Source organism: Atta colombica, unplaced genomic scaffold, assembly GCF_001594045.1.
Source record: "Atta colombica isolate Treedump-2 unplaced genomic scaffold, Acol1.0 scaffold99, whole genome shotgun sequence".
Classification (NCBI taxonomy): Eukaryota; Metazoa; Arthropoda; class Insecta; order Hymenoptera; family Formicidae; genus Atta; species Atta colombica.
This window is the reverse complement of record NW_017259593.1, coordinates 588488-616358: the sequence shown is the minus strand read 5'-3', so window position 1 is coordinate 616358 and position 27871 is coordinate 588488. Positions and strand designations below refer to the sequence as shown.

Here is a 27871-nt window from a genome sequence, read left to right as displayed (position 1 = left end):
TATTTAATATGAAGGATTAGTTAGAAAATTTGTACATATGTGTGAATGCGATATTAATGTAGTAGTATATAAAGATAATGTCGATGTCACATTTTATCGATAAAATAGTGATATTGTTGGAATTTGGGCTTCACTTTAGGATTCCTTTAAATTCTTTGTATAGCATCATACAATTTTTTTTCCATAATATTGAAGAGTCTTCAAGAATTCAAATGATTGTCGAAATGTCATTTTATTGATGTTTTATTAATTTTATTACATATTTTATTAAATAAGTGCGTGTGTGTGTGTGTGTGTGTGTGTGTGTGCGTGCGTGCGTGCGTGCGTGTGTGTGTGTGTGTGTGTGTGTGTGTGTGTGTGTATGATGTGTCAGAGGCAGAGATATTGCTATTACAAATATTGTTACAAATTTGATATTAAATATCAATGGAATCAATAAAACATCAATAAAAATGACATTTTAGTAGTGATTTGAATTTGTCTTGAAAACCCCTACAATATTATGGAAAAAATTGTATAGTGTTATTTAAAAAATTTAAGATAACTTTGATTTTTTATGAAAAGAAAACATTTTTTTAAAATTCTTTTATCGCATGTTGTAGTTTGTATAAAACAGATAAATATTCACATGTGTGAAGTGTTGGCATCGCAAGTTTTGATAAGAGTTACATTGGCAATCGCAATAGTTCTATAGTTCCTGATAGGTTTTATAAATAGTACTTGATTTAGCTAAATAAAAATAACACTTGAAAATTTGAGATGGTAACTTCCCGTGGTACTGCAAGATTCGAAAAAATCAATTGAAAACAATGAAATTTTATAGTTCTTGATTTTATAGTTCTTGAGTTCTATAATTCCTGATAGATTTTAACAATAGTTCCGGTGTCTAGTTTTTAATAATAATAAATTAAACCCGCGCGCTGTATTCATAAAATATTTATATAAAAAAAAATTGAGATTTTTATCATTATTTTATAATACATAGTATTATACCAAGTTGATTAGTACCGGCTGTTAAGAGATACTTTATTCTTGTGGCGCTGTGCCAGCGCGGGTTTAATTATTATGTATACTATATCAAATTAAAAACTAAACACAAATGATACTGTTTCTTGTTATTTATACAAACTTATCTTTTTAAAAAAAGGTAAAAAAAGCGCTAAGCATGTGTGCTTTTCGTGAAGAATCATTTGAGCCAGTTTCACCAACTCTAATTACTTAATTGATCATAGAACTGATTAATTGTGTTTGCTGTTTAGTAGAATTGACCATTTATGATCGACAATTAATCACCGATTCGGCTTAATCGAGTTGATGAAATCGGCTCTTTGTATATAATACTAAGTATCCAACCTAATTAATAGTAGTTTTAATTTTTTTTTTAAAGATATTCTTATTGAAGATCTTCTTATTCCAATCTCTAAATAATGACTTTAATTCTGTGTTAAAAATTATTACTTTTCGAAAAAAATTAATGTATCACATGAAAAATTAAAATACAGATGCTACAATCTTAATTAATCAAGTTAAATTCTATCAAATTAAAAAATAAAACATAAATAATCTCTTGTTATTTACTTAACTTAATGATATATATATATATATATATCATTCGTATAAAAGATCTGATATCAACAAAATTGGCGTCAAATGAAATTTCTCAAAATTTTATATTGTATTCGTAAAAAAGATTTGACATCAACAATTGGTGTCAAGTTAAATTCCATGTAATTCGGATACCAAATTATACAATATTAATATATAATATTAATTTTAATGATATATATTTTTCCTTTAAAAGATCATTCCTTTAAAAGATTTGATATCAAGAACTAGCGCAAAGTTAAATCCCATTTCTTTATATCATGCCAAATTAAATAAATAATGAATATTAATCTATTGATATGCATCATTTGTATAAAAGAATTATATATAAGAATTATATAAAAGAGATCAACAACTGGCGCCAAATTAATTCTACTATCAAAATAAAAGTAAAACCCAAATGATACTATATTATTATTTACTTAATCCAAATGGAACTATCTTTAATTTTATTTGCAATGAAACCTAAGTATACGTACATTTTATTGAAGGATCTTCCTATTCCAATCCAAATGGTTTAAATTCCTCTTAAATGAAATTATTAATTCTATTAATAGTGTTTTTACATGAAAAATTTTTCTATTTAAATTAAATTTTTTTGTTTTATACGGTTAACTCTTTAATTTTTTATGAAAGAGAAAATGTCTTTGAATGGATTGTGATATAATAATTTCATTTAAGAGGAATTTAAACCATTTGGATTGGATTAGGAAGATCCTTCAATAAGATGTACGTATACTTAGATTTCATTGCATAAAAATTAAAGATAGTTCCATTTGGATTAAGTAAATAATAATAAAGATAGTATCATTTGGATTTTACTTTTTATTTTGATAATAGAATTTAATTTGGCGCCAGTTGTTGATATCTTTTATACAAATTTTTTTATACAGATGATACATATCAATAGAGTAATATTCATTATTTATTTAATTTGGCATAGTATAAAGAAATGAGATTTAACTTTACGCTAGTTCTTGATATCAAATCTTTTAAAGGAATGGTATATATCATTAAAATTAATATTATTTATATAATTTATTATAGTATCCGAATTACGTGGAATTTAACTTGACACCAATTGTTGATATCAAATCTTTTTTAAATGATACATATCATGATAGAGATTAAATAAAAAACAAGAGACAATATATGTTTTATTTTTTAATTTGATAGAATTTAACTTGATTAGTTAAGAATGTAGCATCTGGGTTTTAATTTTTCATTTGATACTTTTTTTCGAAGAATAATAATTTTTGACAGAACATTAAAGTTGCCATTACTAGGTTGGAATAAGAAAACCTTCAATAAAAATATCTTTGAAGAAAAATTAAAACTACTGTTAATTGGGTTAGATACATTGTTAAATTCTATCTATAGTGTCAAATTCAACCTATAATATCATGAGTCGCTACTACTTCTATTATATCGTTATTATATACTAAAACAATGGTTACATTTGACATTATACTATTATTACAGTGTCAATTTAACATTATATAGTATAAATTGACACAATATAGTGTCAAATTTAACTATCGCTTTGGTAAAAAATAATGATATATTTAATAGGAGCAGTGGTAACTCACGTTAGATTAAACTTGACACTAGATTTAACAGTGACTTAGTATTATATATAATACAAAGAACCGGTTTCACCAACTCAATTAAGCCGAATCGGATTAACTGTCAACCATAGTCAATTCTACTAAACAGCAAACACAATTAGTCAGTTCCACGGCTAATTAAGTAATTGGCGTTGGTGAAACCGATCCAACGATTCTTTGAAAAGCACTTAGCGCTTTTTTACCTTTTTTTAAAATGATAAATTTATATAAATAACAAGAAATAGTACCATTTGTTTTACTTTTTATTTTGGTAGTATAGTATACAAAAAGGCGAAAATATAAATCAAACTCAAAATGAGTACACAAAATGAAGACAGAGCAATGTCCATGTATGTATGTGTGATTTCCGATCCGCAGAAGTTTAATTTTCTATGTCCCATGGAGCGGAACTTGCAGATGCGCAATCAATACGAGCCAATGACAAACGCTATTCCAGTGGATCTAATGAAAGTGATCTACGAGAAGGTTCTTGTGATTGATCAGGGCTAATTGTGTATTTCGAAAATTCCGCTCTATGGGATATAGGAAAACATATTTTAGCGGAACGGAATCAGCTGAATGAAGCCACGATCAATCAGTGGTTCGCCAATTCCGCATCATGGGATCACATCCTCAGGGTGCGATTACATGTAGCGTGATACGCGATATAGAAACTAATTAGTTAATTATAGGAACCGCGCAAATCGTGCTGCTTCTTTTTCCTTCTATTACATATAGCGCGATAAGCGGCACGGGCTAGTGATAAATAAACTTTAATATGAATTTTTTATATGAATTTATTTCTGTGCACATTTCAACAAAACTCTTATTTTTTCAAAGGATTTACTTAGTAATTGTATTTAAATCAATTAATTCTATTAAGAAATGCTTAGTGAATTTGTCACTGGCCCGTGCCGTTTACTGTGCTACATGTAATAGAGGAGAAAAGAAGTAAGCGGTATGGTTTACATGGTTCTTATAGTTACCTAGTTAGTTTCTGTACCGCGTATCACGCTACATGTAATCGCACCTTCAGGGTGCGCTCTCCTGGGATGTGGAACGTTCATGATTGGTCGTGGTTTCATTCCGCCGTTTTCTGTTGCATAAATTTATTGGTCGCAGCTCTTGTGTAACGCATAATGCATTGTACATAAAGGAATCAACCAATCGAAATTCTTCTTTTCCATGAAATGGGAGGAAAGGAAAAATTCTGATTAGTTGATTCATTATGTATTATGCGTTATGCATCATGCAAAAGTCTGCGGCCTTATTTTTTTTGCAGATTCCGCCAATGCTTGCGTGTACAGACGGTCACAGAAAGGTTGCAACACTTTTTTTTCGATAAGTTTTGGAATGCAGCTTACCGAGTGGTTCTTATTTATAGATCCATGAGTAAGAATCAATCACTCGGAGAGCAAGCTGCATTCCGAAATCCACCAAAGAAAAAGGTGTTACAACCTTTCTGTGACCAGCTATACGTATACAATATATACTCATAAAAACTAACCTCGTTAAGTTGGTTTAAACGGAGAAAACTATCTTCTACAAGCATAGTTAGGCCTTGCGCACAATAGAAGAAATTAGGAATAAAGAATAAACAATTTAAATCTCTCAGAAACAATATATTCGATTTCTGATAGGTTGAAATTGTTTATTCTTTATTCCTAATTCCTTAATTAACATGTTGAGGTATGCTTGGATTCCCATCTGGATGTTTTCCGGGTACTGTCATCCTTATTTAACATTCGGTAAATAACAAGAATAGAGTAATATTTAGATAGCACTCGGGTGGAATCTAAATATAACCTTGAAGATAATTAATTAATTAAGTTTCCAGCTAAATACGGAGTCAATATGATCAGAATGAATGTCATATATATATATATATAGTATACAGAAATGCAAATCAAAATTAAAATGAGTACAAAACACAGCAATGTCCCTGTATGTAAATATGATTTCCAATCCGCAGGAATTCATTTTCCTATTGGGCGGAACTTGCGAATGCGGAATCAATACGAGCCGCTATTCCGATCTAGGCCAGTATTCATTCGATTCTTATTTCAAGATCATCTTAAATAATGTCTTAAGACGCTAATGCAATCCTCTAATTGGTTCGTGATCTTCTTAAGATCGTACTTAAGAAGATCTGATTATGAATACTGGCCCTAAAGCAAGGAAATGAAAATTTTACTGTAGTGTCTGCAATGTATGCTTGCATCGCAATATTTCGTCACTGTGACCAACTTCTTAATAGTCTTAATAGTCTTAAATAGTCTTGAATAGTCATCGACTTCAATGATTAATCCACGCTTCATGAGACAGAGTGACATTTTTTTTGTCAAACTTTTACTTATTTTTATGCGAAAACGAATCGATTGGATGTATTTTCATCACTGTTATTAAACCCGATTAAGGATGTCGTGATCATAGTTCCTCAACAATTTCGATATTATTTGGATAATCTAGACATTTAATTACGCGAAAATACATTGACTAAAAGTATTTTTATCAATATTTGAGATAACCGGAACCCAATATTATATATAATATAATCACAATCGCACTTATTCAACTCCTCCGCGATCGCGTAATCGTAAAATAACAATAACGTCAATAACTTCAATTTATAATCCCTGCAAAATGTAGAATATGTAAAATGTGCAGAACCGTCACAGTGCTTGCAACGCTCGCTGACCATGTGTGACCATGTATTGCTAGCGCCACATTTGTCTCTTGTGTCAAAAATTCCAAAAGGACATTACCTCCACTCCATAACGATGACGACGTTTCTTAATTTTTTCTTAATAAAAAAAAGCTTCAGATTCGTATCTTACGTTACAACATTTCCGCTCGTAGAGAAAAAAATAAAAATACTTTCATTATATATTCCGAGCGGTTGCAATCGATTGCACACTTAGAACTTGATTAGTTCAGTCCTTATTGAGATCCGATAATCTCGATCTGATACAACTCACCGACTCGTAAAAAAGTAGCCACGGTAGTGTCGCTGCGCATAGCTTAGCGCCGAGACGCTACTAATGTTTCCAAATTAAAAAGTACTTAGAGACCGAATATTGTTAAAAACCTATCAGGAATTGTAGAATTCATCGAGAACTATAAAATTTCATAGTTTTCAATGGATTTTTTTCGAATCTTGTGGTGCACAGGAAGTTAGCACTTCAAATTTTCAAGTGTTATTTTTTTTAACTAAATCAACGGAATTATTTATAAAATCTATCAGGAACTGTAGAACTATTGCGGGTGCCAATGGAACTTTTATCAAAACTTGTGATATCAAAAGATGAGGTGTCAATTTTACACATATTGAATATTTACCTTTTAAATGTTTTTAAACTTTTTTTTGCAACGCAAAGACGCTGTTGAATATATTAAAAATTCTTATTAGTGATAAAGAATTATTGAAAATAAATACTTACATTAATATATACTTACATTAATATAATATCACATGAAAAATACTACAATAGCTTAATGATAGCTTTCTTTTTATATCCAATATTCTCTTATGCAGAACTCGGTCTTTATTTCAAATAAATTTATTTAAAATATATATTTTAAATAAAAAAAAAATTAAAACGTTATTTAGTATTTATTATTTTAAATAATTTCTGACCTATTTCTTATTTAATATTTTAAGTAAGTTTTTGGAACTTTTTATATTTTTTTAAATAAGTTGTATCAGTTTTTTATCGACTTTATATTTAAAATAATTTTCTGGAATCTATTTTATATTTTTTATTTTAAATAAATTAGTTATGTTACTGATCCCTCAGTAAAAATGGCGGTTATTAGTTAAATTATAGTATGTTTATGATGAAGTATAGCATGTGTAGGATACAAGATATACCTACATATGATTTATGTTTCAATTTTCCATCTGTGATTCGCGAAGGGTTAATACTATTAAATATTAATTATAGACTTTAATTTCTTATCTAAAATAAGAAATCGTCTTCGAAAACTTATTTAAAATAAAAGACAAGTTATTTTTTCTATTTTAAATAAAAGTTATTCTATATTTTAAATAAATAAGTGTACTTTCGGGTCCTGTTTCTTATTTTATATCTTAATTAATTTCTTGTGATCTATTTCTTATTTAATATTTTAAGTAAGTTCTTGGGACTTATTTTATATTTTTTATTTCAAATAAGTCGTATCTTACTTTACCGACTCCTACGATTTTCTGTTTTAAATAAATTTCTGAAACTTCTTTATTTTTCTTTATTTTTTATTTTAAATAGTCGTATCAGTTATTTTACCGAGCTCTGTTTTTATATCATTTATGGAAACTATACAATTGTTTAGGACTTTGTTTTTTTTATGGCTGAACATTTTTAGAACTTAAAATGAGATATATCTAATTTATCGTGCATTTGATACTAGTAATTATTGAATTATCTTAATTTCGGCGAAACTAAAGCTGAGATTTAGACTGCGCGCATGTTGATGAAGGGACAGAAACTAAGCCGAAAATCGGCCAAATGTGCAACTAAATCTTAGCTCTGATGTAAATATGCATATATGTGTATTTAATTAATCATTTTGATGCATATTATAGTAATTTAGTTACATTATTCTTTAAATACATTGCTGAAATTAAAATAATTTAATAGAAAGTTACTAGTTAATACGCATGTCAAGTGCTCGGTGTAAAAGAAGTTACAGATATATAGGTTGTCTGATAATTAACGATAAACAACTCTCGCGACTGAATGAATTAAATTAATCTAGCGACAGAATGGACTAAACTGATCAAAAAGAACTGATTCAAAAAGAACTTTCTACTGCTTTGCAATTTTTTCGCAATAGTAAAGATATTAAATAACAAATAATATAAGACTCTTAGTTTTTTAAAAGACAATACAAAGAAGTATAGGGCATATAAGAATCAACGTAATTAATTATATGCAAAAATTGTAATATGATATAAAAAAATTCTATAAATAACACATTGTAAAACATATTACACTACATGTTTCAGCTCTTGGATTGAGCTATCTTCAGATAAAACAAAACTTTATTCAGATTTTAATTTTATTTTTTATTTTTATTTATTGGTTAACAAATATGTTTCTTTAATTAGAATGTAACGATGCGTCCTGAAAAACCGAACAGTCGGATGCCGCTGTATTACATGCAGCGATGCGCAGTGCGCCCGAATATTTTTTAAAGAAAACAGCAAATTAATTCTTAGGTACCAGTCGAAGTTCCGCGAGAACGACCGAACGCTGCCGAGCGCTACCCCCCGACAGTACAGATATCTGTCACGCATATGGAGATACTGTTCGAGAATATACGAACCGAGCTTCGCCGAATCCGCGGTGCTGTCAAAAATCCATCATATAAAAGGCGAATTTTTCCGAGGAGGCTTTTTGCTCCAGTTCCTACGAGACGACCAGATCCTACCGTTCTCAACACATTTGGAAGCCGCTTCTCGCAGTATTCGAGCAGACGAGACAAAGGGGTAGAGTATTCTCTGCCTCTATTGGACGTTCCCAATAATCGAAAGACAGCATCCGCAACTTTACACACGACGCGATCGGCAAAAGGGAATAGTTCTCCGTCTCCGTCTCCGTTCTCGGCAGTCGATCGCGCTACTCAGATGTGCCATAGGTACATTCGAAATTCATGATTTGCGTTTCGCGCTGCCGCGCCGCGATCGTATTGACGTGTACCTACATCGCAGTACCAGGGCACTAGCGCCTGGACCCGTATTTTCACATCACCGCGTACAAAGAGCGCTATCATTATTCTTTTGTATCTTATTTATTGTTCTAAATTATATGTATTGTGCTGCATAGAATAAAGAGTGTTGTATTTCGTTTTGCTACATAATTGCATTCGTTATATGTAAGCGCCTTCTTTCTCCTTTACAATGAATCTCTTTCATTCCCTGCCCGATTAATTTACTCGGCGAGCTATTCCGCGCGACGGAAGTTAAGTTGTTTCAAGAATATCATGAAATTCCGAATAATCAATCAGTAAATCGCTTGCAAGTAATTCATGGTCTCCGTGAGGCATTTATCGATATTGCTGTGTAAATTAGATAACTTTCATCATTTTTCTATGACGATAGAAATGAATTTTAAGATTGTGAATTTTGTTTTATCTGAGGATGGCTCAATTCAAGAGTTGAAACATGTAATGTAATGTAATTTTACAATGTGTTATTTATAGAATTCTTTTTAATACATTTTATATATCATGTTATAATTCTTGCATTTATTATTAATTACGGTCACAGTTAAGATATTAATTACCAAAAATCGATGGATATTGATTTTCAATAATTTTTTACTCAAATACTATCAACTTTACAGAAAAACAGCAAGAGACAAAAATTGTTAATTTTTTTTCATAAAATTCTGAGAATTTTTTCAGAATTTTTAAATATTTTCTCATGTTGGTAAAAATAATTGCCAATATAAGAAAATGCAGTCCAAAAAGTTGATAAAAAAATTCTTAGAGCTCTATAAAGAAGAAAATAAATTTTTGTTCGTCGAGGGCATATGCATTGCCGAAAAATTAACAAATTAGGCAATCCATTACACAATCTCGCTTTCTTTTCATAACATTTTAGTCTCTTATCTTGAAAAATTGTTTTGACTATATTAAAAACAGTTTTCAGCTAGTTAAAGGCTTAACTCATGCCAAATTATCACATAACCAGATTGTTTCGCTCGACATGATATCACTCTTCATCAATATACCGATTGATTTAGTTATCAAGAATATTGAATAACATTGATTGACAGAAAGCAATATCATATTGCCTAAAACAGAGTTTATGAAAGCAATTAACTTAGTGCTCCATTCTACTTTTTATTTTTAACGAAAAATTTTATAAACAATCGCATGGTGTTCCTATGGAGTCTCCCCGATTATAGTGGATCTTGTTATGCAGGATCTAGAGAGAACTTCTTGAAAGTTCGCCATTTTCATTGGATTTCTACGTGAAAGTACATTGATTGCACTATCAATACAGAAGAAAAATATTGATAATTAAATATGTTTAATAGTTTCCTTGATTCTATGGAACGAGGCGGTAATTGCTTTTGTGGATTTTTTGGACGTAACCTTAATAAAGAAGGATGAGTATTTCATATATGATTAGTAACACAACCCTCATTCTCGGCATGATATCTAAACTATTCGTGTCATTCGAGATATCATAAAATGGGGACAATTATGGTTTTGATAAACAGGATTTTATTATCGCATTCAACTTTCCATGAGAAAAATTTTAGGTTCATTATTAACATCCTATTTATTAACGATTATCCTTTAAGGCTGATTTTTGAAAGCATTAGAAAAAGGCTATTAAATTCGAACATTAAATTCGAACAATTTAATAAGAATACGCATCGAAAGAATACTGCCAAAAATTTAATTACATATTGTTCTCTATGTGCCTTCAGTAGCAGAGAAATTCAAGAGATTTTTCAAAAATAACCGAATGGTGCGTTTAGCTTATATAGGAATTAATAAATTAAATACTTTTATAACATCACAAAAAGATAAATTACCGTCACAATTGCACTCTAATATAATCTACAAAATTAATTGTGATGCATCAAAATTGTGATGCATCCTATGGGACGAAACGGTTATTGAAGGCACGTATTAATGAACATCGAAATCATATAAATAGGAATACTATATGACACTCTGTAATTACAGAATATAGAACGGAACACAATTACGATTTTGATTGGAATGACATCAAAATTTTAGACGAAGAGCAAGGATTTAATAAACTAGTTCAGAAGATCCATATAAAAAAAACAAAAAAAATGGTTTTAATCTATAAAATTGTTGGATTCATTATATAATGATTTAATTTAGAGGAAATGTATGTGTTCTTGTTTTATAAATTATAAATTTGTATAATCGATTTTTATGAAGAGAATAGATTTATTTTTATACTTTATTACTTCAGCTTACAAGAAGAGACTTGATTTACAATAAATCTCTTAAACATACTTTCTACACCTCATCCTTCTACACCACAGATAAAAAAACTTAAACTATTTGACTCTATCTTTATTTCTTATGCACTACACCACAAATCTTGTTTCTAATTTTCTGTTCGTTCCTAAGTATTTTAGTAATTATTTTAATCTATTCTATCACAGTTCCGATTATCACAATATAAATTCCTTTATCTTAAATATCCATGTATCACAGCCTCACTAAAATATATAATATATTATATAAATATAAAAATATATAAATACATCGCATAATGTAATACAATATAAGCACATAAAAAATATCTCCTAGCATTTCTAACAGTATACTTTACGCAGCCAGACGCAATCTTGTTCCACTATCTACAATATATTGATTACTCCATGTCAGTTACCTCGATAATTCTCTTTTCATCAATTCTCTTTTTCCTAATCTTTTTTTCCCTTTCTCTCTTTAATTTATTTAAAACTTTACATTTTTCTGAATCTAATTCTTCGCTCCAAAGTTTCTTCCATATTTCCTTCTTATCTTCTCTTAAATTTCTAAACCAATTACACACTTTTTATTGCATTCCTCCAAATAATATTCCACGCAATTCATCCCTATTACGCAGCTTCTTTATTCCTTATATCTAACTAGTATTTATTTCCTTCTTCTATATTTCCGCATCTTACCACCCCTCTCATACTTTCGCTTATTCCCAATCTATATAGGTTTTTCTTTCTTAAATAATTGGGACATCTATTCCCCATATCAAACTTCTTAATCCTTCCAATCGCTCTCTTCTTTCTCCTCCTAACAGACTATCTTCCCTTATTGTCTTTATTCTTTTCTCGTATCTTATTATCTTGTGCAAAACTCTATATTGAATATTCACATAATCCATTATAATTTTTTCAAAATTTCTTCCCATTCCCAAATTTCCATCCCCGATAACACTTTGAATTAGATATTTAAACAGTACTCATCTCCTTATAAAATCGTTTCTGCATAAGCAGAAGCTTTCCTCTAATCCCCATCTTTCTAGCTGCCATCCTCCCTTTTTTGCTCAATTCTACTTTGTGATCACCTTCCCTATTAAATGTGAAACCTAAATATTTGAAAAATTGTATCTCCTTAATTTCTTTGTTCTCCCATTTCCATAATTCCTTCTTTTCCTTCCCCATTTATTAAATACTACTATTTTCATTTTTTTCGGCGCATAATTCTAGTTTCCTATCTTTTAAAAATCTTCTAAATGTATCCATCATATCTAATAACGCAATTATTAATAGCCCTATTTTTCGCCAATAGCACTATTGTCATCCGCATACACTAGGTTCCAGATTCTTACACTATGCAATTCCTCCTATATCCCTATTCCTTACTCTCAGTCATGATCCGCAATGTATAAATTAAACAGGAGTGAACACAGCCTTTCTTAATTCCTCTTCTTGTCTGGAACTTCTTTAACAAATCTTTGATCTTAACAGCAATCTCCATGTTCTCGCGTATATGTGCTCTAATCTCCTTATCAGCTATTCCTTAATTTTATATCTCCTTAAGAGTGAGCTATACACTCTTGAAAGCTGCCTTTAGATCCGCAAAGAGAGCGTACATTTTCTTTTCCTTATCTCCTGCTTGCTTGCTCTTTTGAATCAAATTATTTAATAATATGTTATCTATCATCGACCTGCCTTTTCTGAATCCCGTTTGCATCTCCGGGATTAGACTTTTCTTCCATACCTCTTCCAATTTAATTCTTAGGATCTCCTCTCATACCATTTGTACACTGTACATAGTAATGAGTATCCTTCTATAGTTTCCTACTAATTCAATGTTTCCTCTCTTATAATAGTACAATGATATTCTGTCTCCAATCCTCAGGAATTTCGTCTTGTCTCCACACTTGTTTCAATAATTTGACCACGTCTTTCACAACGTATCCCGCATATTTCCATTTCCATCGAGATTCTGTCGATACCTACAACTTTCTTATTTTTTGTCTTCTTTAGCTCCTTTGATTTCTTCCTCTTCCAAATCCTTATTCTCCTGTTTTCCCATCCTGTCTTTTGCCTCCATTTCTTCCTTTTTCTGTGTAATTATCTCAATGCCATTTAGCAGATTCATAAAATGTTGTCTCCATTCTTTTGTCTCAATATTATTATCTCTCCATATCCTCTTGCTTCTTTTCTTGTTTACAAATTTCTCTACATCTGCTTGTCTCTTCAAGTATCTCAATTCAGCTTCTTCTCCCTCTCTCTTTTCTTTTTGCTTCTTCTCTTTTAATTTCTTTAGTTTTTTCTTCCATATATTCTCTCCTACCTGTTTTTTCTTGTCTTCATTTTTTATTCTCTGTATTTCCTTTTTCTTCCTGGTACAATTTCTATCTCACCAATCCTTGTGTCCTAGTTCAAAACTTTTAATTTTTATCTTCTTCTTGACTAACGCTTCACAATTTCCTTAATTCTCTGCCACTTTTCTTCTATTGTTATCCTTTTCTGTTCTGTTTCACTAGCCTTTTTCTCTACCTCTTTTACTTCTGTAATCAATTTTCTTTATCTGAGATCGGATTTTCCTTTTTCCGCCTTCTCAGTTGACCATGTCATTCCGCCTCCTAACCTCCCTTTTCCTCTAAACTCATATTCTTGTTCTCCTTTTCGCACGAGCACTCCTTCATTTATACCAATTATACAGGGTATGTCACCAAAATCCGAACAAATCGAATAATTTCTTTAAACAAAATGTTTTTAATGAAAAATTAAATATTGAGATGGGAAAAAGTTCATGGCATTTTTTCCGCTAGATGGCATTAAATGCTCAGCAGTCGGCAACTACTAATCGCAACACTAGACGTGCGTTTAAAAAGTGACATTTTAACCTTTGTTTTGAGCCGAAAAAGATTGAAATTGGTGAAGTGGATCAAAAATATTTTATTTTGAAAATAGAAATAAATAAGGAAAAAATTCGCTACATTTTGCAGTATCACTACGATAAAGGCAAGAATGCTGCACAGGCTTGTGAAAAAAATTTGCGCTATTTACGGTGAAGATACTCTATCAAAATCAGCAGCATGGAAATGGTTCGCTCACTTTAGTGCTGGAAATGTCGATGAGTAAGACGAACCTCGCTCCGGTCGACCAATCACTGAAAAATCCGATGAAATCATGGTAAAAGTTGAACATGATAAACATGTGAGCATTGTGGAGATTGCCAGGGAACTAGGCATCGATCACAAAATACATTTAAATCATTTACACAAAGCTGGATACAAAAAGAAGCTCGATATTTGGGTTCCTGACGAGTTGAGTGTTAGGAACATGATAGACCGAATTAACATTTGTGATACGCTACTAAAACGGAATGAAATTGAGCCATTTCTGAAGAGAATGATAACTAGTGATGAAAAATGGATGGCACTCACGACAATCCAACTAGAAAAAGATTGTGGATAAAGAAAAAAGAGAAGGCGCAAGCAAGGCGCAAAACCTGGATTGACGAGGAAGAAGGTGATGTTGTGTGTGTGGTGGGACTGGAAAGGAATCGTTCACTATGAGCTGTTATCGTCCAATCAAACAATTAATTCCGAACTCTACTGTGAACAACTGCAGAGATATAACAAGCAATTGAGAGGAAGCGGCCAGAATTAATCAATAGGATAGATATCGTCTTCCATCATGACAACACTCGACCACACACCTTTGATGACTCGGCAAAAATTGCGAGAACTTGGCTTTTAATGCATCCACCGTATAGTCCTGACATAGCACCCTCAGACTATCATTTGTTTAGGTCTCTGCAGAACTCTCTTAATGGTGTAAAGCTAGCTTCAAAAGAGGCCTGTGAAAATCACTTGAAGCAGTTTTTCGATCAGAAACCACAGAAGTTCTATCGCGATGGAATTATGGCTCTGCCCCAAAAATGGCAAAATATTATAGAAAATAATGGAGCATATTTGGTTTAAATAAATTGATTTCAATACTCTAAGAAAACTTTAATTTTAAAAAAATTCTAAAAAATCGCCACGAACTTTTTTCCATATCCAATATTACAAAAAATCCTTTTACATGGTACTTGGGGGATCCCTGTAGAGCACAATTATTCGATATATTCCCCCCATTAGCTTGAATGACGGCCTTTATTCTCGGTCTGAAGTACACACGCTGTAATGTAGCGCTGTCCATGCCGACGAATGCTATTTCAATAGCGGTCCTTAATGACATCACATTGGGATGTCGAGACTTGTGACTTTTTCAACTACGCTCCATACATAGTAATCCAAAGGATTTAAATCTGGACTGTTAGAAGGCCAGAATGCCGAGACAAGCAATTCGGCTTGTCTTGGCAGCCTTAGAGAGTATCGTATCTTTAATATATACGATTTGTATCGAATTTGTACCTCTTCGGCAATACAATTGTTGACTCGCTTATATCAACAATCGATGCTAATTTTCGCAACGATTGCCCTAGGTCATTCGAAATTAGCGCTTGAGCCCTTTCAACGATTGCGGGCATCCTCGCGATGCGTCTTTCGACTCTTCCTCGCATATTGGAACCTTCGTTAAACTGTTCTAAAGCCGTATATTTTACCATAATGTTATAAACGATTGATTTCGGATATCCAAAGAACCGAATTATTTCCTTTGCTGAGCCCAGCGCGAAGGCCTTCGATGATCGTAGCTCTTCGATTATATTCCGCACTTGGTTTCAACATCACGGCCATTTTGAGAATATGACTGTTTACTAGAAGCATTGGACTTTCTCAGACGCTAACAATCTCTGGCGGAGGCACAATATATATTTCCGCAAATAGTGGAAAATTTAAAGTAAATTTGTCCAGATTTTGACGCACTTTGTATTACCTTTGCTCTTACTAATAATCACTCTGCCTACCTTCTAATCGCTTCTATCTATTTTATTGCTCCCCAATATTGCAGCCACACGATACGCATTCGCTCACACATACATCACTTAAATAAATTCTAGTCGATTTTTATGTTGATATTTATTCGATTTTCATGTTTTATAAGTTATAATTTGTATTATCGAGTTTTGCATTGGTATTTATTCTCTTAACTTTTATATATTATATTTATATATTATACTTATATATTATACTTATAAACATTTTAAATGAGAAACGTCCTCTCACACGCTCTCAAGACATATTATAATTATAATCACATCGCATTATAACGGATCATCGTTATGCTGAATACAATATAAGTTTTATCTAACTGATACAATCAATTTCAATACATAGACTACGAATAATATTTCAAAAATTTCACATATTAATTTGATTTTAGGTAAATGACTGAATTCTTGTTTTGAGTATCCAGCTAAGTATAACAGATAATAATGAAGTTCTTAATGTTAGAGAACAGCTTAACGATAATTCATTGACAGCATTCGCCTATTGTTTTACAACATATCAATTGACTTTTACCTTTTCCAGTTCTTTTTCCAAACTCTAATTTTTAGTAGTTAATATCTTGTTAATTATTGTGAAAATTGCTAGATGAGATGTAGAGGACTTTTCGATCCACAATCAGTTTAGTACATTTTGCCGCTATGCGAGAGTTTTATCATTAATTATCAGACACTCTGATGTTTAATATTCAATAAAAAGGAAAAAGAGAGTTCTAATGTAGTCTAGTGTACAAGAATAAAAAACAGATCACATCTTTCAATATATCTTGTAAGTTTTGTTACACACGCACACGCACATACACTTATAACATATATAAAACACTTAATTTTATCTTATATACATATGAATTGGAAATTTAAAAATAATATATTATTTTTAATTATATGTATTATATGTATTATAGTTTTTTCCACTGGACAAATTAATGCAACGCTGGTGTACACTTATTGTGAATGCAATTAAAGGGATCTTAAAATCTATAGGTATACACTAAGGTCCGATTGCATCAATGTATTGATTTTAAGCAATGCTTAAAATTCTTTCTCTTTTTTGGCTTTCAAACAAAACAAATAGAATTTTAAGTCTCGCTTAAAGTCAAAGTAACGTTGATGCAACCGGGCCTAAATTATATAATTTTAGTTTTATAATACTTACTTTTTTTTCTTTTATGAATTCAAAAATCCTTTTTCAGGATTAACGTATATACGCATTAATACATGTCTGTGAAGTAGAGTTTACGCTGAAAAAAAATTGTTTAATTTCACGTAAAAAAAATAAAAAAATTGATATCTTTACCATTTTTTAATTCAATATGGCGCTCTAGAGCTGTCGTGAAGACATTTGCTTCATATAAAAGCTATGCAAAAAGCTGTGTACTTATGAAATAGTCCACAGACTAATAATTTGCACGAAAAAATAATGTAGAGGGCGTTCTTAGGGCGGTATTCATAGTCCGTTCTTATTTCAAGATTGTCTTAAATTTTCAGGGGATGCTAGAGTAGCCAAATTGTCAAGACTTTGCAAATCGATATAAAAATTTCCGAATTTACTGAACGAAATTAAAAATCCTTTTACAAAATTAAAGTAGACACAAAATTTTAATGATACTGCAGTAGATTTTATACTTAAAATCGAAAAAAAAATTAAAAACTTACATCTTTTTCGACTTGTAGAGCTGTCACCTGACATTGATGTTTTTTTAATAAAAGTTTTATAGCTCGTATGGACCAAATGAATAGCATTAAATATTACGTTTACAATATGAAACTAATAAGAGTAAAAGCTTAAAAAGAAAGATTTATATTTGTAAATGATGTGACAAATGCTGAGCGTAAAGAGAAGACTCGGAATGATAAACAAAGCAATCACGGAATAAAAAGAAAACTAAACTCGAAGATAAAAATGGACTCGAAACATGGTGTGGAAAATCGGGATGATGTGATTTTAGTGCGGGAAAAGTTGGAGATATATACCACATGATAATGCATGATATGGAATATATATGTATGCACGTTTTATTTTTAATACAGAAATTCCAATTTGTATAAAATTTAATTGTATTTGATTAAATAGTAAATACATTAATATTTATTGAAAAATATATATATTTATGCATAGTCATAAATTATCATTAAATTATTTTTAACTTACTGACATCAAAAAACTTTGAAATTAAAAAGAATAAAAACGGGATTTGAACGACAACTTTATTTCTTAGAATATATTCTACGCATGAAAATACACAAATTTACAGAACTATAGGAAAATGGGAGGAAAAATATTTATGAAGTTCTTCTAAATTGACAGTTTTCTCCGACAGGAACGAGCGCTCGAATTTGTTCTTCCACACAGAACTTTTCCGACACCATGTTTCGAGCTCATTTTTTTCGGGACTTCGGGAATCACTTGAGTTGGTCTCCTTCTTTTTACTCCGTGAAAACAATAATTGTATATATAGTAGATGTTCTTGCAAGAGATGATGTTGCAATATTAGATAAAGATATAATATGCAATATTAGATAATGATATATTATATGTTAGTTCATTGACATTGGATGGGATTACATAAATATATTTTCTTATCACTGATGAAGACTTTAACCGTAAGCCGAAACGTTTGAAATTTATAGCATTATACGAATGTAATAAAAAAAAAAAAATTTTATTAGTTAACTATATTTCCTCGTTTTTTTAAAAAGTTTTGACATTTTAATTTATAACTTTTATATTTATTAAAAACGCATTTATTTTGTATAAAAAATTTTTAAATAATCGAGATAAAAATACCCGAAATGAAACGAGGCACATGCCGACCCGTTTGAGTGGTCTCATGGATTAGGTTAGGTGACATGCTTGTCCTAAATTCGTTCGTGTTACTGAACATTGATGCACATGCTCCAACCGCTATCTTACCTGTAATCAAAATGCTCTTTGGGTTAATTTGGAGCATACGAACACCTACTGTGTCACCTGTGTATGTTGTTGGAATACCTATTAAGAATCGCGACTTTTGTATGCAGGGTAATAGTTTTAACAAAATCGATAACAAAATCGAAAAATATATCGTATCTCTGTCTAATTCTATGTCTCTAACTTAAATCTAAAAATGGTTAGGTACAATCCCATTTTGCAATAATTCCCTTATAAAGCCCTTGGCTACATAATTAAAGCATTTCCTCGAAATGCTGAACGCTGTCCTTTATGGGCGAAAAATGTTATATATATATAAAAATGCGATAGGTGTTAAGGAAATAGTGTGAAAAATTGGAACGCCTGTAACAGCAAATTTTTTTTTTATATACGTTATTTCGACATGTAATGTAAGAAATCGAAATTTCGTTAATGTCTTTAAAATAATTAATTGTTGAAATTTAAGAGTAACACGAATGTAGATAGATATTTAAGTGGAATAATAGGTGGAAATTGTTAAAACATGCCGCACCAATCAAAATGCGGTTTTCTCATGTCACGATTCTTATTAGAAAGTCTCTTGACTTAGAGTACTTTTGTGAACCTGGCACTCGACTTTTTATAAATTAAATTTTTTTATAAAAAATGATAGTATTTCATTTATAATTGATTGATTGTAGTAACAATAGTTTTGTTTGTAGTTTCATATAATAAAAAATAAAAAATTTTTTAAAAATAACTGCCATCCGATTTTAAGATAAAAAAAATTGTTAATATATCTTGATTCAGAATCGTTTGTAGTTGTTTGTAATGATATTCCGATCGTTTAACTGTACCGTTTAAAAGTTATAGCAAATTTACAATAAATAAATTACGTAATTTTGCCAATTTTCGAGATATCTCAAATCCGCTCACGGCATCTTTCTTAGAATCATTTATAGTTGTTTGTACTGATTTTCCGGTCGTTTGTAGTTACGCCATTTAAAAGTTATAGCAAATTTACAATAAATGAATGAGCGAATTTGAGATGTCTCGAAAATTGGCAGTTACGTAATTTGTTTATTGTAAATTTGCTGTAATTTTTAAACGGTGCAACTACAAACGACTACAAACGATTCTGAATCAAAATATATAATTAATAATTTTTTTTTATCTTAAAGTCGGATGACAATTTATTTTTAAGAAATTTTTTATTTTTTATTATATGAAACTATATATACAACAAACGAAACTATATATAACTATTGTTACTACAATACAATTACAAACGAAATACTCTCATTTTTTTATAAAAAAATTTAATTTATAAAAAGTCGGATGCCAGTTCACAAAAATATCTAGAGTCACTCTAACAATTAGGGTGCTTTCTAGTAAGGAAAGTAATACAATGAATTATTACATCCTTGTTGTTTGCCTACGTTAAACAAGGATGAAACAATTCACTGTGTCTGACTGTGTTCTTGCTGGAAAGCACCCAAAGAGTCGAGACAAAGTGGTCCTCTTCGTGATTAGTGCCGCCATGTTTCAGTTTGTTAATGTGTTAGTGAATAGGTGAGAGCAATTGTTATAGTGCCATGTTTGTCAAGATGATGATACTGAAGCGAACGTTTTTTCGCTTCGGTCTGGGTTAATGTTTATCTTAAAATAATTATCATCAATTTAATTTTGGCCGTATTAACTCCTTTCTTATTTTTCCGATTTTCAAGAATCATTTATTAAAGAAGAATAAGAATTATTAATCGTTTCCGATAAGACTGAAACATGGTATTCTTCCGGTTTTGTATCTCGATTCTCATTAAAGTGACTCTAATCCGACTTCGGCATCTCTTTTTTTACACGTGACATTCTGCTGCATTCACTGCAACATTGACCCCTTTTACACCGTTAAATCGATTAGTACGCTGACTATTAAAGCTCTGGACAAATTTTCATGACTACCAATGGGGAATAATTGACGTTACTGACAATTAATAAAAATTTACGATTTATTAATATAAATATTTCGATAATACATTTCATTCATGATTTTTTATTATTATATAAATATTGTATAAATAAAAATTCATACTTTTAACGCTATATAATATCTTATATATTGTCGAAAAATTACAATTACAATTTTTTTTACTGCAGTACATCTCTATTGATAAATCAATCAATCTCGGATAATAACATTAATTTTATTAAAATCACAGTTTTTAATAAAATTAGTTTTTAGTAATTTATAAAAACAGTTTAATAAAAACAGTTTTTAATAATCGAATATTATTAAGTTTCAAACATATATACATGTCTACAAAACTAAATCATGAAATTAGTACCGTTATTAGTTTCTTACTCCTAGGACCACTTTCACCAAGCTTTGATTAACTTAACGGGCTTAACTTTGCAGGATTCCAATTAGATTATTAACAAACAGCTACCAGAGAGAAATCTTGCTACATAAGTTAGTATTACAAATCTATATTTATAACTTCTCTCTTTGTATTTTTTTCCGACATCAGCTTCAGTTGGAATCCTGTTAAGTTAATCAAAGCTTGGTGAAAGTAGTCCTTAATTACTTAAATTTTAACAAGCATGCCTTTTCATGCTGACACTCAATGCTCACTTTCAGCATCAAAATAAAACGCTTGATATTCGTCAATTTCTATCGTGACCTATTTTGACACCGAAAATGAGCGTTGACATGAAAAGGCACCTTTAAGTGTCGACCTTTAAGCGCCGATTTAATAATGGTCTCTTAAGCTTGCGGCACATGATGCTTGTTTTTCTGCTGGATTGCTAGCTGGATTAGAATCTTGCCATCGTATTGTCTGCTATGCTAGCACGATGATTCTAATCCAACTAATAATCCAGCAGGAAAACAAGTACCACAAGTACTATACACCACAGGTACTTTTAATCGGGTTTAATCGTAGAACTTATAGTAATGGAAGAGGAATAGAACTCGACAGACGTCGAGCTATGAGGAAAATTTAAAGGACAGAAATATCTTTCTATTTTCTTCTATCTTTTTTTGGCATATGCGCAAAAAGAAGGAAAGTTACTGAACAGAACAGAAATATACTTCTTCCATCTTTCAGTCTTGATACTTCTTACTCATTGGTTGGAAAGGCTATTTCTCTTCTATAAATTCTATGGATTTAATAACATCATTTATGAAATTGACCAATTATAGCTGTTCCTCGGAAGAAGAATAAAACGATTGTGATTAGTCAATTTCATAACGGATGTTATTAAACCCGATTAAGAATCGGTTTTTCCACCTTTTAGTAAATTTTATCTGTAAAGTAAATCTGACAATCCGCGCATGTGATTGGGTAATCTTGCTACTTACCCAACAGGTAAAATTTATCAAAAGATGGAACAATCGGCCCTAAGGATATCATGTAAATATAATCAATATCTCATCGGTGGTATGCATATCAAATTGGATTAAATATTTGATATGTCCTTATTTACATCTCAGAACGGATCGGGTTAAATAACATGATATTTTCATTGCTTTTCAAGATATAAAACTTCTAATTCTAACTTTAACCTGAAAAGCAAATTAACAACTAAAACGCGAATTTTAATATACGATCCAAAACGAGCATTTACAGCACTGAGATTCTTTGATACACGTACCAGCTTAGTCTGATACTCGTGATTTAGAAATATCAAACCAAAATAATCCGCCAATGTTTATACTAAGCGTACCAAGTGATTTTACGAATATGATACTTAATACACATATCAAGCTCGGTGTAAACTAAGCTGTGTTCCGTTGCATAATGTAATGTGCATGAGATATCATTTTATCCTTGAGAACTTTTCAAGATGCGATACTGTGCGACACTTCATCTCTATTTAACATTAGCGAACAACAAGGAATAATTCACCATGCCACACCGTGGCATCTGTATCTCTTGTTGGAAAGCTCTCCTTGTTGTTGCAGTGTTAAATAAGGATAAAATGATACGCACGTCTATTAAGCTGGACCTCCATCATCGAAAATCACGGAATAGGTAAAAAATTTAGAAATAGGTCAAACATTGTTTTTTAGGTGCTAATTTAGTACCTTATTCAGAATTTTATAATGCTCAAACCGGTTAGCAGTAATAAAAAAAAATGGGGGGTCCAACTTAATGGCAAGCTGGACATCCCATAATAAAAAAATATATACAAGGCACCTATACAAAAATTAAGTACACAGGGATTTTAGTGCTAATTTAGTGCTCCAAAATAGAGCCAAAAAAATTCAAATATAGCATTAATTCAAATATTTCAACACATTAAACACTACACCGTCGTATAGGAACACTATATCTACGATTGAATAACGAATTTCAGTGCGCGGCACGCGCTCTTTCGCGACGAATTAATTTCATTAACTCAGAGTGAGCACTAAAACCGGAAATGCATATATTTTGAAACTACGATGTCTAAGGATTGTTTTAATATCAATATCATGCAAGCACCATATTCTTTGACGCTCGGGCAACAAACTTTAGAGCGCGGTGCGCGTTCTTTCGCGAATTAATTATTTTCATTAACTCAGAGTGAGCACTAAAATCGGAAATTCATATATTTTGATATTACGGTGTCTGAGAATTGTTTTAATACCAATATTATGCGAGTACTAAGTTCTTTGACGTGCAATTAATGGAATTTAAGCCTTGGTGTCAGTCGGAACGAATTTATTATATTTATATATTCATTTTATTTTTTTATGATTAGCAACAAATTGGAATCTTATTTTTCGAATACATATAAAATCTACATTATTTTAGTTGTGAATACTTTTAAAAATATGTGCTTGCCATTAAGCTGGACCTCCCCCATTTTTTTTATTACTGTTAAACGGTTTGAGTAAAATTATGAATAGGGTACTAAACTAGCACCTAAAGCACTAAATTTTTTGAGCTATTCCGAACTTGATTTGATGGTGGGGGGATCCAGCTTAACAGATGTATCATACGCATTATGCGTGAAACGAAACGCAAGTTAGTTTGTTCGCATGCTCACATCGCATGCTCCAACATGCTCCTGTCATAGTTTCTACTCACTCTAATGAGCGCATTAGAGTAAGTAGGAGCTATGGAGTACATTGCAGCATGTTCTTTTACATAAGAAAAAGTGACAAGTTAGCAGTCTAGTCTGTGTAGATCCTACATACACCATGTTTAGTGCTTACATATAATTAATCGTGTTTAGGTTCCCCTTAAATTAATTCAGATATTTTTTAATTCTTTTAAAATTATGAGATTAAAATTATGAGATGACAAGAGGGATCGTGACAATAGGGAATATATAATTAAGAGTTAAATTGTTTGTCAATACTAAATATATATGAATTAATTTACATTCAATTGCAGTGGCAATTCCCAGTGGAAAAACTAGATAAACGCTATTACTATTTGATTTAGTTTTACTATTTGAATATTCTTATTACACAATTTTTTTACAATATTTTTTACTGTAGCATTTTACTATCTGTATATAGTTATTATTTCACTGTTAATTTACTTCAGTTTACTTTGATTTACTTCACCGTCTAATTGTCATTGTTATCTTTTTTAGAACATTGATGTAAATCAAATGATCGATGGAAGAACACCACTACATTATGCAGCAGATTATGGTCAAAGCGAAGTTGTCAGATATTTACTGGAGAAAGGAGCAAATGCTAATGTTAGTAATAACCAAAATTTAATAATTAATTATAATACTTGAAAAAGCAAGAGTATACAATGAATAATTAATAAGAATTTTTACTGGATCGTACATTTGAAAATTCAACAATAAGGAATAGAAGTAATGGCCGTAACGGTCAAAACTAGATCTTTAATGCTTAAATAATTTTTTAAATCTGAATTATTATATAGTATATATACTATAGTATATACTTGCATATATATATATATATATATAATATATATCATATTTGTAGTTATTCGAACTGCATGCCGAATTGATTTTCCGGATCACGGAATAAAAAGGAGGAGATTAAATTCGAGGATGAAACGTGGACTCGAAATATAGCTTCGGAAAACATGAAAAATCAAGACGATGCGATTTTAGTGCCGTAGGAAAAGTTGGAAGTATATATCATATGATAACGCGTACAGAATACACATGCAAGTTTTATTTTTAATACAGAAATCCAATTTATATAAAATTTTATTTTATTTAATTAAATAGTAAATGCATAAAATTGAAAAATACATATACATTTGTGCACAGTCAAATTATCATTAAATTTATTGTTTTTTAATTTACTTCAAAAAACTTTAAAATTAAAAAAAAAATAAAACGGGACTTGAGCGACAACTTTCCTCCTCAGAATATATTCTACGCATGAAAATACACAAATTTACAGAATTATAGGAAAATGAGAGGAAAAATATTTATCAAATCCTCTATGTTGACAGGAGCGAATTTGTTTTTCCACGCAGTGCTTTTCCGAAGCCAGAAATCGAGTCCAACTTTTTCGTGACCGCTTGAGTTTGATCTTCTTTTTACTTCATGTTTCGACTTATAAACGCAATTAAATTAATATCACGAATTAAATTGACAATTTTAATAATTTGATGTTCAATCAGGCATCCTATTAAAAAGATGTTAATGTTGAAAAATTGTAAATAAATTTATTGTGAAAAATATTACCTCGGGAATCGAATCCGGATCTCTTGTATTCCATACGAGCGTTCTAAACCTTTAGACTATCGAGGCAGAATAATGAACAATGTTGTATTGCAATTAAATACAATACATAATAGTATGTCATGTAATCGTGTTATATGAAATAATTTTCTATATTTGATGATAATTTCTTTCTTGATACTTTCTTTCTCTTCAATTACACAATTCAAGATATACATATTACAAGCTTACATATAACTTTTGTCTGATACATTTTTTGAAAGGCTGCGTTTCAAAATGCGTTTTGTCCAAAATTTCATTTTTTTTAGTTAGAGATGACGTAGTGTTCAATGTTAAAACTCATATTAGGAGTCAGCTGTCAGTAAGCTACTCTGAGATGTTCAGAATGCATTTTTCATCATTAATTTACAGACCCGTGCAGATAAATCCGGAAAATGACCCATAAGAAAAATCATGAAAATATAAGGACAAAATAAATTTATTTGTACAAAACTTGGTACATGTGCAACAAATAATTAAATTATTCGATGTATCCTCCATCAGCGGCCACGATTCGCTCGAGCCTGAACCTGAATGAACTGCACGCGCGCTCTGACTTCTTCTTGTCCATGTTCTTAATAGAGATTTTTAGAGCAGCCTTCGTATTGTAAAACATTGCATTTACTTTTGTCTCAATCACGCCCCACATATAGTAGGGAATTGCAGTCTGGGCTAGATGGAAACCACAAATCGGGGGACTAGTGGTGAGACATGTTGTTCCTTAAGACAAAAGATTTCATCTGCAGATTTCATCGCGCTCGACTGATTGTTGACACGTTCGTTTTCTTCCCTTTTCTACTCCAATGTTGTCTACTGAATTCGAGAACGACAACTTACAAAAATTCCGGATTTACCTGCCCTATAGCTGAACAACGTAGACATTTCATGTCTACTGTTTAACTAGAGACAAACAAAATGCATTTGTTTAATATTTTTAGCAATTGTTTAGCAATACTACTGATTAGTATTATTATTTTCCGTAAAGTGTATAATTTTCTTGTGAGTAATTTTCTTAGAGTTTCTTTCTTTCTCGTTTTCTGAAAATTATAAATTTTGAACAAAACATATTTTTGAAAATCTGCTCCTCAAGTAATGATAAAATCAATTTTTGAGAAAAATTGACTTTTGAAGATCACATGGAGATCACTTATCAAATATTATTCCATTTAAATAAGTGAAGGTACCTTTTTTTAATGGGATGATATAATTTTCTTATATGATTCAATTCTTTTAATTATTCTGCATGTAAAAAAATATTAAGATAGAATTATCTTAAAATCAATAGTTTTCGAGTTATGTTGTATTCTGGCACATATATATCGACGATATATATAAAAATTAAATATTTCATAAACTATTTATTTTTTATTAACTGTGCCTTAATACTTTTATGTATAAAATGAGATAAATCAATAAGTTTAAAAAAAATACATATTCATTAAAAAAAATTATGCATTTACAATATGCAATTACATTTTTTTTAACTATGTTTTCTTAGTAATTACAGATATATGGACCACACTCCGATGACCTTGACTTCGACACTTGTGATCAAGATCATGATTCTGAGTGACCTTGAACAAATTTTAGCCGTCGCTTCGTTAAAAAGTTATCAATAAAAAATCCCATAAACATTACATAATTTTCTGACACCCCATGTACTGTATAGGTTATAGGGAAGAGATGAGATGAAACTCGCTTCGCGTGGAAATTCGTGTGCCCCCAAGCAGAAGGGAGGGAAGTGGGATGGGAGTTGTCTCGTGTAGAAAGCCATTACGTAAGCATTACATAAGTAAGGAAGAGTATGGAATAGTTTTTATATATATATATATAGCAGAAATAAGACATTATTTTTTCTTACTTTTTTTGTTAATAACTTTTTAATGAAAAACGAGCGGCTAAAACCTATCGAAGACTTAGAGTGATGATCTTGACAACATACGTCAAGGTCAAGGACATCGAAAGATGATCCATATATTTACATAATTAATATTTTCTTTAAACTAAGTGATTGACCTCATTAATCTCTGCATTTAAAAAATATCAGATACAATTATAAAAAAATTAATAATTATGAAATATTTAACTTTTTATATCAATATAAATGTTAGAATATGTATATCATATAAAATAACTCAAAAATTACGTGTATTAG

The 27871-nt window shown here is 30.7% G+C and overlaps 1 protein-coding gene across 2 annotated transcripts in view; it reads left to right on the top strand.

Moving 5' to 3' along the window:
* Positions 1–27871, top strand: part of LOC108693794 (myotrophin-like) — a 32530-nt gene that overhangs the window by 1309 nt on the left and 3350 nt on the right. For both annotated transcript variants that reach the window (XM_018202940.1, XM_018202938.1), the window contains exon 2: positions 24595–24705. In XM_018202940.1, coding sequence (XP_018058429.1) covers positions 24595–24705 — 111 coding nt within the window. The remainder of the gene's footprint in view (positions 1–24594; positions 24706–27871) is intronic.